Raw genomic sequence first — 20,181 nt, forward strand, 5'->3', positions numbered from 1 at the left:
CAATTCAGTTGACCTACATTCAGTAGAGCATGTGTTCCATGTACTGAAGAGAAAATGTAAGGAAACAAGTGCAAGCTGAAGATGGCTGCATTAGAAGCTTGGCAAAGCATCATCAGAGAAGACACAAAATACCTGATGATGTCTATGAAGCACAGACTTCAAGCAGTCATTGCAAGAAAGAGATATGCAACAATGTATTAAACATGACTTTTATGTACCTATCATTGCTATGTACTAAACAATATGATACTCTGAAATAAAAAAGGACTGTGTAAAAAAGTGAAAGGTGAAATTACTTCATACATTTATTGGTCATTAGAAACTAAAATGTATGCAAATACCCTTTAAATGAAGTCTGAAGTATAAACTTTAATCACACCTGATTGGTTTGATTTAAAATTCTAACTAATAATTGTGTGTTACTGTAATAAATATAACAGGCTTTTCTGAATATATTGTAAATATCATCAGCACTTCAACACTGACCAACTATGTTTCATCACAGGGAGCATGGTTAGTCCTGGTTAATTGAATGCACTGCAGCACAGTGACTGAATTTCTTTCTGTTTATGTGTGAATACTGGTTCTCATTTTGTTCATTGTCACTTATATTAGAAGAAACACCCACCCTTACACTAAATAATGTTGGCTTAACCTCTTCTCCTCCAATGTTTACAATTACCATAATGGCAACTTTATTACATAAAATCGTGTGTGCTGGCAGAACTGAACCAAATCATACAGTGTCTGGAGTGCACATAAAAAATCATGAACTAGGAATGTACCCTACTAAACATTTTCTTATAAGCAACAAATCAATAACTTTACTGACGATTATACGTATGGTTTTGCATTTCTAAAGTTACCTAGAAGTTTCACAGTGTTTTTGCAAGCAAAGCACATCATGCTGAAATACAAAGTTTAAGAATTTTTTCAACCTTGTCTCAATCTGACACACTTTGTAGCATAAACTCAACTTTACACCCTTACATAAAGAGCCAATATGTAGTTGCTTTAACATCCTAGTTATGTAATATAAGTATAGTAAGCATGTGTCTGAAATTAAGCGGATTACTGCATTGCTATGTAGACCCCTTAGGGTATCAAATAGGGACCCCAAATAGTTTAACTGAATGCATAATCCTTTAAGCAGCAAAGATATACAAGGGGCTTCCAGTAACAAAAGAATTCTGCTCACGTACAGTAGTGCAACTTTTACAGAGCACACATGAACGCATGCACACAAGCAAACACACACACACACACACATCCTCTAGAGGCATGTTCCAAAGGAAAGACAATGTGCGTCAAAGAGCATGTGAATTGTCGATGTTATCTCAGAGCCCTGAGGTCGTAGCCATTGACATGCCAGTGAGTTACAATAGGCAGCGGAGGCCTGAGGGGAAGGTCACAGTGGCTGGTCTTTTCCCAATGGAAAAGAACAAACACACACCTTCCTCCAAATACCTTCCAAAAACTGCAGTTTCAAAGAGGCTACGTGTGATTGGGTGTGGCCTCTGTATTTTTTTTTCTTCATTTTAGATAGATAGAGGACAAAAGCAAATACACGTCTTCCCAGCCCACAACTGTCAGGACTAAGACACGCCTCCACCTATTAACAGGAATCAAGATGAAAAAGACTGCTGTCCAGTAGGGGTGTATATAATGATATTTAACTGTACTGTGATAAAGTTTGAATACCATTTTTTCCGGAATTTGTCACTACTGATGTATTTTGTCTCATATTCCGCTAAATATAATGTACCGTGAAACATGATATTTAAATAACATGATATAATATTTTTACCATATCGCCCAGCCCTACTGTCCATGAAAATGTTTAGCATCCAGCTTTATTATTAGGAGTTAATTCTTAATTCTTACTACTTGACTACAACAGGCTACAGTAAGTGCATTTCAGTTCAATTACTTTTTTTTAAATTATATTTATGTCATTTATTCTAATGCATTAAAATGCATCAAAATTTGTTTTAATAAATATTTTAAATAATCGTTTTTTTTTTTTATCAGAAATGTTGTTGAGCTTTTTAATCAGTGCATTAAAATGTGTTTATATCCTAAGCAATGTTCTTGAACTATTCCACAAAAATATTAAAAAAAAAAAAATTCTGCTTATATTACACAATAGGACACACACACACACACACACACAATATAGGTGTATAAAACCAATGTTAAGACATTTTGAACTGTGTAAGGGAGCAGTATGCCTTTATGTCACAGCAGAGAGTCACTGGGGGCCTGTTAAAAAAAAAAAATATATATATATATATATATATATTTTTTATATATAACCTGGATGTTTTAAGAACCACCTAAAACCCTATATTACATCAATTCATGCTTGCATTACACAAAAACCCTGGTCCCTCAAATGTATTACTGGGATAGCTTCTGAGCGAGCAGAACTGAACATAACTCAGATCACTAAAGGCTTTTGTTTAAAAAAACATTAAATATTATAAACGCATACAGGTTATATAAAGCTTCTACTTAAAAATGGTAGATTGCTTTCAATAAATTATGTTAGAGCAGATTCAAAGACAGAAATGATCTATACTTAAGCATAATAGGCCTCACTGCAATACTGTTTTGGTACTGTTCTTCAGAAAGCTCAGCGTTATCATTAAGCATACCTTTGTGTGAGGCTTACAGCAGCTTTAGCAGGTGAGTAGTAGGAGTGTGGAATGATTAATTGACACACCATAATTCACCACAGGCCGAAGCTCACCTCTCGCAATACCATATGTCTCCACTGCAGCTGGGCTGCATTCCGGGACGAGACAGAAATCTCACCTACTGCCACTGACGCTGACCTTGATCCACTTCCCAGCTACTGCAACCAACTAATGCTTCTCCAAACACTGCAACACTGTAATGTTCCTCCCATATGCCACAGTAGCACACTAATGCTCTCCTAACCACAGCCACTGCAACACTAACACACACTAACTAGTGCAATGCTGCAATGATACCTTATAGTTAGGCCAGAGAGTAGGAAAAAAAAGAAAGTGCTTGAGTATTTCAGACAAAGTAACAGTGCATCAAATTGAGTGGCAACAGCAGAACATTACATACAGTTGGGTTGAGTTTGGGTTCCTTGACAACTTTGGTCCAACAACACAGTTACAAAACACTCCGGGCTCAAGCAGCACACCTCCCACTCAAAACTACCGAACAATCAAGACACTTTGTCCCTGAGGTATTCACTGCAGACAGACTACGGCTTAACTGCAGATCCTCGAGATCCCTCAAGAAATCTAAGTCGTTGCTTTTGCTACTGAGAATATGATCAAAACACTAAAGCTCTGCTCCAGAGCAGGACATCAACAAATTAGCTGGGCTTTGATCCTTCTTACCTATGACCGGTCTAGGTCGTTTGAACATGATGACCAGCGCAGAGAGGCCCAGCAGCTCAACTCTGGCACAAGAATGTCAAATCCCGTTGGAAGGAAGATTGAGTTTGCCAGGACAAAAGTTGTGAGGCTTCTACCATCTTCATCCTACTCCTTCTCTTTGCTCAGGCTTGGTGTTGAGAGCCGGCAGCTGTGCCGGAGCGCTGGCAGGAGATGCATATTTGTGGGAAGCGTCTGAGCGGCTTTGGTCACTTTTTCCAGCTCTAGCGTGTTTTTCTTCCAGCAGCAGCCTGCACTCACAAGGCAGAGTCTCTCCGGGGGCTGCCACTGCTGGCCAATCAGTAGTGAGGAAAAAAAGCGGGCAGTGCACCAGCCCTTGCCTCATGCTGGAAGAGATGGCGGTGGGGAGGGGTCAAAACAGCAGCAGACCTTCAGCATGTGAACGAGAGGAGAGGGAAGGATAAGCACCTTTTTTTTTTAAGGAGAAGGGAAGTCAAAGTACAAGTTCTTCTGGATTTGGCAGAGTTACAAATCACAGTCACGTGCTGCAGGCACCCTTCCCCACCCCCACCACCCACCAATCCCTCCCACGGGGGCACTGTGTCTGGAGCATGTGCTTCAGCAGCTGCCTGAGAGAACAACACTGTTTATGATCCTGGAGGAAGTATTTCCCCAAACACCGGTGGTCTGGGCTTGAGGCATTGTGAGACGCTTTCCTTCCCGTGTACACTGGCTTACAAAACAGTGGGATTCATTAGAACACTGAATCATGTCAGACAAGTGTGCTACATTGACAGAGGCACACAATTCATAGTTTCACAATGGAATATGATATACAATCTGATGTCATCTTTTTCATTGTACTGGCTGGTTGCAATTGTTGCATAGCATTTATTTATGAGCTTGAAAGCTCAGCAAGTGCCAACCCCTGTCTCTAATTCCCCCATTTACGGCATTTAGCAGTAAGTACTTTGAGTCTATGTTTTTAAATTTGGTCTTAAAATACTTCAAATACTTTACTTACATCTTTGTAAGTAAACCCTCCTACTCCCCCTACATACACCGCAATAGAGGGGGGGGGGGGTTGTGACATGCTATATCTAGACTGTCTGGGTAAATTGCTGACAGTTGGCATCAATCCAGAAGAAGAATCGGAAGAAATCATTCAAATGCTACCTAGATCGTTTCTTTCATTCACCAATTTGGGTAAAGGGTATCTACTAGTGGTGTGGATGTCTTGGTTTGGTAAGCAGAGGCGGATCGAGGTCGCCAGTTGTAGGGTATGTCTGCAAGACATGCTAACATTTACAGACATGCTGTACCAGCTACCTGTAGGAGGACTATACCGTACAAAAGTATAGCCGTAAGCAACAATCCGAGGGTACAAGCATGAGTCAGCACAATGAGAAGACAGTAATAAACATTTTTAGGATATGAAGTGTTTTTGAGTGCTGTGGTGACCCTTACTGACAAACAGGACCACAATTTGCATACCTAATCGGTCTCAATATATACACATTATATATATATATATATATATATATATATATATATATATATATATATATATATATATATATATAAATATTAGACCAACTGCTGATGAGTTTAAAATGCCAAGGCTGCAATGATTTATTGCATTATGCATTATTAATGATTGATGGAGGAAGACCGTATGGAGTAGAAATTTATTTAAATAATTATTTACTTCCAAAGATTTAAAAAGAGGATCACAATCCAGGCACTAGTTTAAAAAGTGTAGCTTGATTAACACTTGTATAGGCAAAGTTGTGTCTAACACCATACTACATAATATCAAACCAGTGCTCTGACTCCTAATATTGATAACATATTCTTGATTTTTCTGAAAAATGCCCCTAGTGACCAATTCTTTTAAAAAGTACACACATCATTTAAGGTTCATAAAGATCGGTCTATTTTAAGACTTTAATGGGAACTCAATCATAACTCTTAAATTAAGTTTTATTAAGTTTTTTTCATCATTTATCAACTATATAATACAACTATCTGCCAAACACTGACAGGGCAACCCTGTGGTAACACCAGTGTGGACACTACCTAGCACACACCCAGCACACTCACATTCAGCAACTTGCTCTTACAGCCTAACACTGGGGCCAGGCAGTCAGTCGTGACACATGTACATGTATATGTATACCTAGAGAATGTAGCCCAGGATTTAAAAAAAAATCAACACGTCGACGGTGAGTATCAGTGACTGGAGGTCATGGCCAATATGACCTCCAGTCACTGACTTAAATGGTGCCAGGAGCCAATGGGGAAAGAAGTAAGTTTTACTCAAAGATGTTGTATTGCACAAGCAAACCCTACAGGTCACAGTTACATGGTAACTCAGTTACATGGAACTTGGAAATCATGGGACTACCCAGTAGGGTTGTAACTGAAGGACTACCCAGTTACAACAGACTTCATTTAGTTGAGTTCAAACAACTTGTGGGTTTACAGTGTTTATCATGCCAACCTACTATTTTCACATATAGTCGGTCAAATCAATGCCGCATGCAAAACGTTCAGCTGGATTGGATGTGCGGTTGCTGAGAAGCAGTAATTTAGCATTTACAGCACCCCCAAATGAGAAACACGCACCAAAATTGATAGGGTGCCCTATCTGCCATTTTTCTCATTAATCATGCAATTGTGATTTACACTGTAAGCAGTGTTTGGCTTCTTCTACACTCATCTTTCAACTTGTGATTTCAATATAAAATTGATTAGTGTAATCCTTAAGCCCTACAACACAGATCCCGACAAGACAATGCATGCTTGTGTCTGGCTGTTACATAACATCCAGCCAAGACAGTGGACAGGAGCGGGAGCCAGGCCCCCCAACAATAATACGTTAACCACTGTGATGGCCTTGTGCCTACTTTAGCTATCTGCAGAGTGGCCTTCACACCACAGCTTAGGGTGAACTCTCACACTTGTCTCAACACTGATTCCATTCATGTGCTCTCATGCTGAGAAAGAACACCTAGGGTGAGAAGTTCAGCCTTGGGGGGAGAAAATGGTCACTCAAACTAGCTAATGGACAGGGGTAGCTTGCTAATGAGTGACCCTGAAGGAGGAGGAGAACCAAACAAAGCGGTCCCTCAGCATCTGCTGAGCCACAGCAGCGCTTAAGAGCACCCATTATCAACATGTGACTATTAGGGCCAAAAAAAAAACAAATAAAAAAAAATAAAAACAAAGCACATGGCTAGGCAGGCTGTCTCATGATGCCTCAAAGTCTGAGATCCATGTGGGGTGACGTTCACTTTCTTCCCTAGGAGATTCACTTTCTACAGCAAGAAACGCTTAGTAAACTGTTCTTTAAGCAGTAGAAAAATTCACACATCACTGCATTGAACCGAGATGGACACCATATGCTGTTGCGCAATATATTGTAAACAGATAGTACCTGGAACATGATCACAGCCCACAGATCACAAGGGGTTTGAGGGCTGGAATCAGCGAAATGCCACATGAACTCCATATCTGCAGCTCCACTGTGAAAATATTGTTTTCTTACTTTGACATTTTTTACAATATCTAGTTCAAACTTCTAGTCTAGAGGGCTGACCTTAAGATCCATAACTGAGAGGGAAAAAATAGCATTGTGTACTAATTGAACCTGGTTTCAATGGCTCTGATGTCTTTTAAAAAGAAGCCATTACCAATTTGGCATGCCTTTCTGCTTGGGCTTTGATATCACACTCCAATTTGAGCTAGCATGTCACAGGAAAGGTTTAAGAGTGCAGAGGACAATTCACTTAGCCCCATGGCGGCACAATTGCTGAAAATAAAACTGTATGAAAAATCAAAGCCTTGTGACGCTAATCGCATTTGGTAGTAGTCAGAAACCTAGAATGTTGCAGAGGACAGGCCTTATCAAAAGCACTGCTGTATACAAATGTGAATTCAACATTTCATGCTTCTAAGGGAGCATAATTGTAAGCAAGAAGTAGGCCAAGCATCTCCTCAGCCTCCCTCTCTCAAAGGAATAATAGCAAATGTGGAGAAAGGAGGATCCACCCCACATTTACTCACTCACTACATCTGCCATACACACATAACTCATACATACACTCACTTTCATGAACACATCTAGAAACCTGCATTCAGACTGCTGTATATTGATGTTATCATGCAAGACAGATTGAGGAAAACTGAGCAGCAAATCTAAAAGAAGCGGCTTTTAGATTAAAAAAAACCAACAAAAAAACAATGTACCAATATAAATATGCAATATTTTGATATATATATATAATTTTCTCATGTAAAAGCACAATGGATGATAATAATAAAAATAGAAATGTAATAATGGTAATAATGATGATGAATTTATTTATTTATTTATTTTCCCTTTTTTTTTTAAATGGCTAGCAGACACATGTGCCAGCCAGCATCACATTACAGTGATGTGGGGTGTGTGGGAAAGAGACATTTACCCACCCAGAGAGGCCAAATGTGCTCTTTCGAGCTCCGGCTGCTGATGGCAGGCAGCATGACCTGAGATTCGAACCAGCATTTCTTGATAAATAGACAAATACAAATTACCCAAAACCTGGACACTGGAATAAAATATGTTAACTTAAACATTAATAACGTATCCTTACAATTTTGGAGAAAATTATTTTTTTTTGTGATACTCAGATTCACATTAAGGAAATGCCAAATTCCCTCCCCTTCCACTGCAGTTCACTGTGTTTCTTTATCCACCAAACCCATTTGTGCAAAAGAGGCTGCCATGCAGAACAATGCCACAGTATATCTCAGTTAGGATTATTATTATTATCTGACAGGGCAGCTTTTTTAAGATGATGAAATTAAGACCTCGGGCCCAGTCATCTAGAACAAACAAGAAATCCCAAGCAAGAGAGAACTGCCTAGAGGCAGACACACACACATCCACACACAGAAAAATATACTTGGGCAGCTAGATGCAAATAAATTACATAGATAATAAAATCTAGAGTCTGTTGAAAGGGCTGTGCAGACACAACACATGTGGACATGTGCTTGACCCACTTCGGGCAGGTGGGTTTGATTATGCTGTGCTGTTTTTGAAGGGGTCTCATAGGAATGTGGTTAACTTTGGGGCCTCTGGCATCTAAGCTGACCACATGTGTAATCTAGACATTACTCAGTGTAAAGGATGTGATACAACACCAAGACACAGATTCCAAAAACATCCCATATTGGTACACATACATTCAAGTATTATGAGTGAAGCTTTGGAGCCTTCTATATATTACTTTGGTATAGCGTACCACTGATGTGCTACAGACACAATTACTGTTGATGATTAAAGCCAAGTAGGCTTTAATAAGTCACCTAACAGGCTAAACATCACAGCACAGACAATGTTCCAGTCCTACTAAAGCTCGTATCACATGTTTAGACAAAAGTCTTATGTCTGAGAGGACAACATGAAGTAAATAATAATCATAACAATAATAATAATAATAATAATAATAAGTGAGACTACATGTGAAGCCATGCAGGGCTTTGTATGTTAACCTCAGAATTATGTAATTGACACAGATGAGGGTGATGTGAACAGATTTTTCGTGGCTACCAAAACTCCAAAAAGTGATTGCAATGGTCTTCCCTAGATATGACGAAGGCATGTAGCAGATTCTCAGCATTTTTAAAAGTCATATTATGGTCCTAGACATAACTGAAGAGCTGATATCAAACTTTCTGTGCGTTTTCTGGCGATTCTGTGCGATTTAACAAACTAACTTAACATGGGAACACTGGAGAGATTGGAGGGTGAAGAATTTACATAGAAGTGTTTATTGGCTGCATTTCCATCTCTGGCTATGGCTGTTTTCATGCAGGTTTGCTTGCTTTCTTTTAAATAAAATCATTTGAGCCATTTACAGAACTTGCCGCTAACACAAGCCAGTTTTTTCCACACCTGCTTTCAGAACCAATTAGTGAGCTCCCACAGAGCCCCCACCCTGTGGCCCTCTTTAATGCACAAGGATGATTTGAGCTCTTTGGTCGTCTGAACAGAAATTTGACACATCATACATCATGTCATCATTTTAAAATGCCACAGTATACAGTATTACGGTCATACCGCCCAGCCCTACTGACAACACTGCTAAAGCATCCGCTCAGCAACACTGATTCCCTATAGGGACACTCTGGTGTAACTGCATAAAAATGTTCAGGCAAAAAAAAAAATAGATTGTAAGACATGACCTTGTAAGTATAATTTTGAAACACCAGCCAGAAATAGACATCCACCACATGGTCATTTTTTGCATTAAGGTAATTCAAGGTTAAAACAACCATTTTCCAACACCACACAGCTTCCTTCAGCACACCTACAGTGCAAATACAGCTCAGACTCATAGGCTACTGTGCAGAATATAGCCACCTCTATCTCACCTTACCTTACCACCTGATCCTTTCCATGTGGTGAAAGCTGTTAACGGTCCAAGCATCACAACAACAGACCAGCACACGCCAGCTAAACAAGCCCAAATGGTGACACTCTTATGAAATGTACGAAAATAAAAGGCCACACAGCACATCACAGGGCTGGGTGATATGTTCCAGCTATTCCATATTTATTAGTTATAGAGCTACTGTCAGTATTTTTAAATACTCACAAAAATGATATCCAGGCAAGTAAAAGCATCTTGAACCTATGTAGCAATAGCAAGATTAATTTACTTATGTACAGACATTTTAACCTGTTTTAAGGATTGCTTTGAGATAAATGAGATAAATTATTCATTACATTGACTTGAAAGCAGAGTTATGTGAGTGAAAATGCTACAAAATATGGCTTTAAGATGATTTTACTTGCCAGGGTATAATTTCCTTAGTGCTGGACAATCCTTCATAAAATACCGAGATCTAGATTAATTAGAGAGCCTGGAAACAACAGCTAGTTTCACTGTTAGATTAAAATGGCAAAGAAACAAAGAGCTGATTAAACGTTAGCCTATTATGCCATTATCTTGTGTTTCACCATTTGTATAATTCTTCCTCTTGATCTGTATTACATTGAAAATTATATAAATAATTGTAAATTCATTATATTTTTTCCAGCTTGAACATCTTGCTAATTATCTAAGATATCTTTAAGTATCTCACAAATTTTGGCCATACCGCCCACACCTACCCCACATCAGGAGCACAGGGTCGCAAAAAGAAAGACTTTACCCAGATTAAAAAAATAAATAAATAGTTCCACAACTCGGAGTGAGAGGACGGGAGGTGAAGATGGCATACTTCTCCTGGTGGTGAACTCGGTCTCCTGGCACACGTCCACTAAGCGGTGATAGGACTCCATCTCACCGGTTGAGATCCGCACCATGGAGTAGGAGGCGTCCCGCGCCCGAGTGCCGCACGTGCAGCACCTGGATGGGAGAGTTTGATAACCGTCCATGCTGCAGCTGAAGGGTGCGTGTTATGGGTGCTGCTCAGGCAGCCTGCATAAGCAGTGACCAGTTGAGGCAAGGTCACTTCAGAGCAGGGGGAGATCAAAGCTGATAGACGGAGAGTGTCACTCGTTCAGGCTTAAGCTATTAATTCCTGCCGGGCCTCTCCTGCATAGGCTTCATTTACTGCTCTCTTCTCCACCTGACAGCATGCGTCTAGCACATACACATGCACACAGACACAGCTAAGTAGCCTAACAATCTTATTGGAATAGATACACAGCTCAGTCTCATCTTATATTACCATCCCCATCAAATATGGTACAGCAACAACCCAAAACAGGAAGCAACAGGACAACTAAAATTCCTCAGTAATTGCAGTAGGTCAGCTAGACTTAGTTAATGACTATGCCATGTTCACTAGGGCTAGGAGGCTAGTTCCTCCGACTTTCTAATGAGCCTGGCTTCACTGTGCTCGCTGAGTAATTACTGGCATCTTTTTCAGGTCACATTACTCTGTGTCTTAAGCATTATTAAGCACACAGAGCTCCTTATTCATAGCCGAAAACCACCCAGAACGAAGTCGCCACATCCATAATGCAGATTATGGCAGTTTAGCACAGTCTCTCTTACACACACGCCACTCACTTCAAATCACCATGCAAGAACAAGGCACAGCCACACACACATACAGACATCCTCGTCACATACTTGTCCACAGGGACGAGTTCCGTGTCCACTATGCCACCTGGGTCAGGACAGCTGAGACTGAAAGGCTGAAACTAAAGGCTCTAACTTACACATTATGGAGCCCATCGTGGAGAGCGTCCTGGGCCGAGTGGTCCCAAGAGCAAGGTTCTCTCTAATCCTCTCCTCTTCTCTTGTTGTCCCTGCACGTTCACCAGCAGCTCCGGCAAGTGTCTACAGCTTTCTCTGAAGCCGTGGAACAAAATGCCATGGTTTACACAAATATCCTCAACAATGCCAGAAGCGCCGGGGGCTTCCCCTTCCTCTCCCACCCTCCAAGGCATTCATCATTGTGAGGGGCGTTCTGGTCTACAGTGCGTCAGAGGGAACTTCACACGGAGAGGGGCTGCTCCTTTCCTCCTTAAACCTCACATGGTCCCACTCACACATATACCCCCACACACACACACAAACAGAAGGAGCAGTAGCACAAGGAATGCTTACCCCCTCTCATACACCATGACACAAGGAGCAGAGGACATGTGGCCCAAAACATTATTATCCCCTGGAACCATAGAATTAGTGTTTAGGTATTCATCTAAAAAAAAGGTGTTACTTAAAAAAAAACCTACTAAGGCCTATCCTACAGAAACTCATATGTAAGTCAAACTGGACTGAGGGCTCAAACCTAAACCCAAAACCAAGGAGTTGAATATCTCGTAACTAATTTAGCGACTTTACACATGTTCAGACTTATTACCATTAATGAGAGGAATAAAATTGCCTGAAAACAAGTGGAAAACAACACAACAGTGGCCTCATTGTAGTGGAATGAAGAGGAAAAAACTGTGGAGAGAGATTAAAGGTGAGCTCACGTTCCTCTGCTGACCCTACATGAGCCAGACTGGCATGTCTGTTTCAGAACATTCCTTAGCATGGAAATCTTGAAAGCTCATAAAACCTGGAACTGTTTTCCCTTTCGCTGGTGTCTGGGAAGAACACCAGTGCTATGGCGACTTGAGACACACTCATTAATGTGCATGAAAGGTAACATACCTACACAAAACATAGCTGTTTTAGTATCTCTAAAGTTTGAACTTCTCTATGCTCAGTTAAGTGCTTAATAGAACTAAATCTAGGCCCGATATATATAGAACTGTGGTCCTAATCCGATTACTGTGATCTATTTTAGGAGCCTCTCTCATTCACTGGTATAGCTTTTATGGGCCTCACTCCCATCCTTAAACTTTCACTTCTTTTACTCAGGGGTGTCTTGCTCCACACAGGAGATTACGCACAGGCTGGGGAATTGGCAGTCCAAATTGGGGAGAAAATGTTATAAACTAAAAAAAATAATAAATGAATTAAAACTAAATGCAAATTACATTTATTTTTTATCATTCTTCCATTTTTTACAGACTTAAAAGTAACTGGACAGTTGCTGGCTTCAGTTTTGTAATTAGTAAAAAATGGGTTCAACTGTCCAAGTGACTAACACTGCTATAACACTGCAATATGAGAACATGAGATTTCTTTGCCTTTGGACACTTTTGGGTTATGGGCCATTATCCAGCTGCACTGTAGAGTGCAGTACAGTGCTCAGTTTTGCAGCATCAGACTGATCTGATTCTGAGCACAAATAATAACTCTGTACTTATTGGAATTCATCCTGCAACAGTCACATAATCAATAAACCCCATACAGAGAAGAGGTTGCTGACTTCAGAAGAGTGCAAGGCAACCACACACCCCCTGAACATTGTTGTGGAAATCGTCACCAGGTCCCTCAACACCAGCTCCATAACTAAGAAAGCCCAGCAGTGCCTCTACTTCCTACAGAGACTGAGGAAAGCTCATCGTCCTCCTCCAATCCTCACCATGTTCTACAGGGGGGTTGTGGAGAGCATACTACTGAGCACACTGGTTTGGGAATTGCAATGCCTCAGGCCGCAAGACCCTACAGAGAATAGCGAGGACAGCTGAGAAGATCATAGGGGTCTCTCTCTGCTCTGTCACATACCACATGCTGCACCAGTAAGGCCATCAGCATTACGAAGGACCCCACTCATCCCTCATATGGACCTTTTTTCACTGCTGCCGTCTGGCAGAAGGTACAGGAGCATCTGTGCTGTCACTGCACGGTTCTGCAATAGCTTTATCCCACAGGCAGTCAGACTTTTAAACTCACAGAGAATGAACTAGACCCCCCATCCCCCCACTCACCCCCACGACCCATAGCATTTGAATCTGTCTGCATCTTATTTATATAGTCTATACTTTACTACCTCAGTACCTGCTGTGTTATGTGCATTATAAGCTGTCTGCATATAATGTCATGGCATGTTAAATATCTATGCACCTTATACACACTACCTCGAAATGAGATATTTATTTAATTTATTATATTGTGGTTTTTTTTTCTAGTTTAATGTTGTCATCTATGTCTGCACGTTGCACTTTCTGCAGTCTGTTCTGTTCTGTACTGTGTTGTTTCTCCTTTTGTTCCATGTTGCACCTTTGTTATGGAAAAAACAATATTTCATTCCACTGTGTACTTGTACAGAGCTGAAATGACTATAAAAGCTTCTTGACTTGACCTGATAGTACCCCAGATCCACTGGACATGTCCATGCCAACAGTGCCGTCACAATGTTTGACAGATGGCCTAGTATGCTTCGGATCCTGAAGCCTCTCTTTCCATCACCATACCATATCACATCTAGTCTGACGGTTCTTCAGTGGTTGGTACTATGAAGTAAACCCTATTTTTACTTTAATATTTAATATTTAAAGGTATCTTTTGGTTGTAAATTTCACAATAAGAGGCCTACCTACTTGGGAGCATTCTTGACGTTGTGACACGAGACATGACTGTTTAGAAAATGCTTAGAAACAAATACTATGATCAACACATACAGGCAGTATTGTGCAAATCTGGAAAAAATACATGATAAAAAAGTTAACGGTTACTCCTCCAATAGGGTTATAAGTCATTTATATAGTCTACTGTGTCAGGTACCACATTGACATCACTGTCCACCTAAACCACTGGCCTTAAACATCCAAAGAATGCATAAGATAAGAAATCTGATAAGAAAATGGGAGGTCATGGCTTTCAAGGTCTTCACAGAGCAACGCAGAAAGGATGAGAGTTGTACAGGAAGAAGGGAAGCAGTCTAATGGAGTTTTATGACTAAATGGACACTGAATGCTGCATTATTAAGACAGTGAGTAGCACATACACATAACTCGTTCTAGGCAATACAAAGTCTGATAATAAATGGTAAAAGGTATACTCTAGGAATAATATGTACAAATGATTCATTCCTGAGAAGCTAGTTTACACGGATTTCAGCCAGATACTTTGTAGGGGTAAGATCAAAGTCTCGTCTGTGTAGGGGTAGGAATATGATCATATATGATCAAACTGTAGCATAAACGTAAAATTCCCTTTACAATTAGCATTTGATGTAGGTACTCAACATGAGAACCCAAAGCAGACCTGCAGAGACGCCTCCAGTTATGGAGCAAATAACACAGCAAGAGCTCAGCACTTAGCTCGGCAGGCCCAGGGAAACAATCTTTGCCCCAGTCCATGTGCAGTAGAGACACATAAACAGGAAGGAGGAGCTTAATTAAAGTAACAGATTCATGTTCAGATCCTGAGTGTGCACTTCCTCTGTGCGTTCCCCCAAATAATCTCTTTCAGCCAATGAAAGAAATCCATGCTCCGGGTTGCCAAAGATTGCGGCCCACCTCTTCCTTCTTCAGGGGCTGCTCGCTCTAATTTGGACAGGACGAAACAATGGAGGTTTGCGCTGAGATTCTTATAATACTTTAAACCTGCATGTGTTACACTTCAACATATGATCAGTAACAACAGCAGTTGCATAAGTTTATAATGCACAACAATTCAGTGTATGATCAACAGAAGCTGACTGTAATTATACTTATGTAAATACAGTTAACAGCACTTCTACAAGGGTCACTGACATCAGTGCCATAAAAAGAACGGCACTTTCAGATGTTGTTCACAGTCTGCATCAATCAGTCTGAATCAAGCCATTTAAACTGTACTGTACACTCTTAAAAAAATAAGGGTACCCAAAAAGAGTTCTTTGAAGAGATCAAATTAAGAAAATGACAAAAAACCTTTTTGGAAAGTTTAGAAAAGCCTCACATCCTGTGAAAGGTTCTATACCAGGGGTGCCTAATCCTGCTCTTAGAGAGTCTAGCACCCTGGAGAGTTCAGATCCAGCATGCTGACAAAAATAGGAAACAGCATAACAACATCAACGCCATAAAGAAAAGAGTCGGTTGATTCCGAGAGGTCTCAGAGGTACAGTACAGAAGCCTGCAACAACAGGAACAACATAGTTACAGCCAGAGGTGAACTCACACTAAAAGCGGCAGAATGGAAACATATCAGATTTTTTTCCAGGAGTCACCCTGAGGGAAGGAGTTCAAAGACATGGGTAGGATAATCGTACCCTGGGCTGGATTTGAGGGAGGATGCAAAAAAAAAAAGCCATCCACTTGTTAAAAAACAAAAATGTTTGTACTACGGACGCCTGTTCAACCCCCTTTGCACTAATGCTGTTTTATATACATATATATAAGATATACGTTGTTAATATTTAATTCCCTCCATATCTGATAGTTAATTCCCTCCATATCTGATCCCTCCATGTCTGATGTCACATATTTAAAAATACAACTCACTGTTAAATGTGGTATATACTACTAAAACTGCCATTATATGTCAGGTCTATTTGGTAACCCAAACCGGATCAATATTCTTGTTATGAGCCATTACTTAGTATTGCAATGTCTAATTATTGTTGTCTAACCAACCTATACACAATATAAGTAACTTCTAATAACCCTGTGGTTAAAATATCCCCTGAATATGTTTATTTTAATTACTTTATATATATATAAACACCAAAACTGTATTTGGGAAAGTCTAAGAGAAACACTGTACTAATTACATATCAGCTGACAAGAGTTAAGGAAGGAAGTTTTGACGTATTGGCGATGGGCTTAAAACAGGCGGAGGGCGAGGGAAGGAAGTCCAGCGACCTTCCTATTGTTCACCTTTTTACATTTGCGATAGAAGTGTTTGGGGTTTTTTTTTCTTTCGCTTTATTTCTCAGCAAAGAACTCGGGCCTAATTTTGTGGCAGTGCCGGCGGAGGTGGTATCACATTTAGAATAAGCTGGCAAAATGCCTAGTTCCTGTGCTATCAAAAATGGCCATTACCAACAAAACCTTAAATAATGCCAGCAATTTACAAAATCCAAGGAACATATCTGATTTTCATAAGCTTTTGAAAATGTGGAAATATTGGAATACCTTGTCTGTGTAACTGTGTATACAGAAATATGGCAGACATGTGACAACAACACATATTCAAGATACATACATACAGAATGCACCAGCAGTAGTGCTACCTTTAAAAAGGCTATGATAAATGAACAGCTGCTCATTACTATGCACTTTGTGCAGTTACTACACTTGTTATTGTTGTTTTTTTACGATCAGGTCCAGACATGATCCCGTGTTGCCCTTTTAAATATGGCAGCCCTGGTTCCATGCCAGTTCCATTAGAAACGTCTTCAACACGCCCGCTGGGAATTCTCCAGAAAAGAAGACCTGCCCTACTCACACATGGGCTCACTCAGACATTACCTGGACTTTGTACAAGGGGGCTGGTATGATAAAGTCCAGGTAATGTCCAGTACAACTGATTCAGACAGTTTCCATGCATGTCGTAGTTGTTGATTATTTGTATTGCATTTTGAGGCATCATTTACCTGAGAAAGAGGCATTTTAAAGAGTCTACGAATCAAACTAATCAATCTCACTACTGGGTTTGTATAACAACAGTGCATGTCAGTCCCAGTTTACAGTGCTTGCCTTAAGAACCTGCTGCCATATCTGCCATAACCAGCAAACATTTACATTTTAAGAAATCTTTTTTTCCCCTCAGTTATTTCTCACATGATTCTTTCTGTGGTTACCCCTGTGCCAGCACCCATGCTAAGTGGCCTGGTTGTGTTAATCTTCTTACAGCCTTATTATGCAGAGATGACTGAATACCCACATTTCCAATTATTTTCCAGATTGAAAGCAACAACTGTGCCCAGGATTGAGACCTGCACCATCTCCTAGAATAGGATACACATTTATATTACATTTATATTAATAAATATTACATTTATTACTTTTTATTATTACACATATTTAACCGGGTCGTTCGGTTGTATGTGAAATGCTTAGGAAGACATAAGCCATAAATCATTTAATAGTGTTTAATGAAATGCACATCAGAATGACATCATCAGCAGCCAATCAGGAAACAGATCCCGTGAGGAGTGACCCCTCTCCCAGTGAGTCATTCAGTCACAGATGAGCCGTCACGGCTCTGATTCAGTCTTGTGATGCTGATTCGATGCCTTTTCCCGCTCTAAGCCTTTAAGACTTTACGATCAGTATAAAGGCCTTAGTGACACGTACAAACAGGCCAGTTATCACTGTTCATTTCCACTCTGATAAAACCACATAGAAGATTTCCTGTAAAGACCCCTGTATCACACAAATAAATAAAGGCCAATGTTTCAGACTGGCACCTGAAGAAACACCGGTTATGACCATCCACCGTCCTGCTAGCTACATTTTCCCTCAAAAGGTTAAAAGGTCATTCTGGGGAACTTCCAGCTCTAAATCTGTTCAACATTACACACAGCGTCGAGACAGGTAGCTAGCTAGGCCAAAGTCACAGCACGGCCACAACCTCTTGGCCGGCAGTGAGTCGGTCATTAAAAAAGGATGAGTGGGTGTGGCTTAATAGCCACCTACGTCCTAGATGTCAATCGAGTTGTCAGATGCTGAAGAGGCCCAACCACTCTCCGTGAATCAATATGGTGCTCTGCTCGGACCGGCGCAGTTTCCATAGCAACGCTCAGGCTCAGGCAATCCGCCTATGGCTGCTGCAGCACCAGAGAGTCAAGAAAGAGTAGGAGGCAGCATGGCACAATAACCTACTTCCATTCAAATACTTCCATGGAAAGGGCAAAAAGACCTACAGATTTATTTTAACGTGCTTAGAAGATTTTAAAGTAAAAAAAACATTATTTTTTGTCTGATAAAATAATTGCTAATTTTTTCTTTTTTATTTTTTAATCACATAAAAACGAATATGACTCTGGCAGCAGTGGCTGGAATACAACCAGCAAAGTGCTGACCTGTGTTTCTTTGCGTGTATATTAATTATTCTCACAATTCATTTAGATAAGTATTTCACTAGCCAGCTACATCACACCACCAGTGCTAATATAATATGCTGTAATATACAATATACTCATATACAATATTCACCAAAATCACTGTGAAAGCAAGCACAGAGCAATCTGTCTGTCGTCTGGTTCTCCGTGCCAGCAGCCATGCTAATCTCTTTCCCCCACCACACCCCCCTTCAACCCCACATCCCAACCCCAGAGCCACCCATCCTCCACTCCCAGCCAAGAGGACCAAAGATGCGAGGACTCACCGACATGGGTGATAACACAGCCCACCCGTTCCTGGAGCTCCTGCACGGACATCTCTTCCTCTTCCTCCAGCCAGCAGAGCATCTCAGGGGCAGCCTCTCTCCTCTCTTCTCCTCTCCTCTCCCACTCCTCTCCCACTCCTCTCGCTCCTGCACCAGAGGGCTCCCCCCGCTCACACAAAGCAGTCGACCACTCCCAGGCCGGTGAAGCAGCACCTCTCCAATTGAGCGGAGGAGAGAGCTGGGTCCAGCAGTCCAGTGTGGATGCGGTTCGCAGTGTATGCTGTTGATGTTAATTATTCATTCTGCGCACACACACACACACACACACACGCGAGTATACAATGTCTGGGAGGACTTTGAACAGCTCTCTAAGCCTGTGCTGCGCTTGCTCTCCCAAAGGCTGAGTCAGATAACAAATCACAGGACAGCTACCTGCCTGCAGAGAGACATGAGGGTTACAGCTGGTCAGACAGAAAATCTGGAGTCCAGGAATAGGTGGAATGGAGCTGGGGTGTTTCAATACTATGGGCCATGTTCACAGGACAAGGAGAGTCTAGGGTTAGGATTAAACCAGCCTTAAGGCTTTATGATCCCAGAATTGTATTATTCTTAATTATGTCTCAAAAAGCAAACTCACTTTAACACACAGCTTAATTATATAAAAAGGAGAATTATTATTAAGTATTAATAACCCCCTTGTGTTCATCCAATGTCTAGGACTGAGCCTAATATAAAAGCGAACACACAAGGAGAGGAGATATGCTGCTGGAGACACCGTTCCACTGGGGCTCTGGGCCAGAGTTTAGTCCTCGCTAGAGAGGATGACATATCATCATCTCATTATGCTGAAGCCCTTGGGACCAGGACTATTGCCTTGGAAATGCACAATATGGGGATGCCATCTGCGTAGTTGCCATTAGCTTACTCATTTATCTACAGAGCTACAAGGCCAGAACAGGCCTTTAAGGCAGCGTCTTGATATGTAGGTTATAACACAAACTGCAAATAATTGTATTTTTTAATTCACTATGCAGACTAAAAGTCCAAAAACATCAATAAAATTGTGAAAGAAATTGACAGTATTAATGACATGATACAAGATAAATGTAGTCATTTGAGACTAAAGAGAAAAAACAGCATTT

The 20,181-nt window shown here is 40.7% G+C and overlaps 1 protein-coding gene across 7 annotated transcripts in view; it reads right to left on the bottom strand.

Annotated features, from left to right (window-relative positions):
- Positions 1-19,453, bottom strand: part of mcf2l2 (MCF.2 cell line derived transforming sequence-like 2) — a 63,290-nt gene extending 43,837 nt beyond the window's left edge. For 3 of the 7 annotated variants that reach the window (XM_072660942.1, XM_072660945.1, XM_072660941.1), the window contains exon 1: positions 19,040-19,453. In XM_072660942.1, coding sequence (XP_072517043.1) covers positions 19,040-19,121 — 82 coding nt within the window. In that variant the 5' untranslated portion in view covers positions 19,122-19,453. Of the gene's footprint in view, positions 1-3,380; positions 3,677-11,601; positions 11,734-19,039 lie in introns of those variants that run through there. The other 4 variants (XM_072660947.1, XM_072660946.1, XM_072660944.1 and 1 more) reach the window with 3 other exon arrangements.
- Positions 19,454-20,181: the final 728 nt, after the last annotated feature.

This window comes from Salminus brasiliensis, chromosome 17 (genome assembly GCF_030463535.1).
Source record: "Salminus brasiliensis chromosome 17, fSalBra1.hap2, whole genome shotgun sequence".
In the NCBI taxonomy this organism is placed as follows: Eukaryota; Metazoa; Chordata; class Actinopteri; order Characiformes; family Bryconidae; genus Salminus; species Salminus brasiliensis.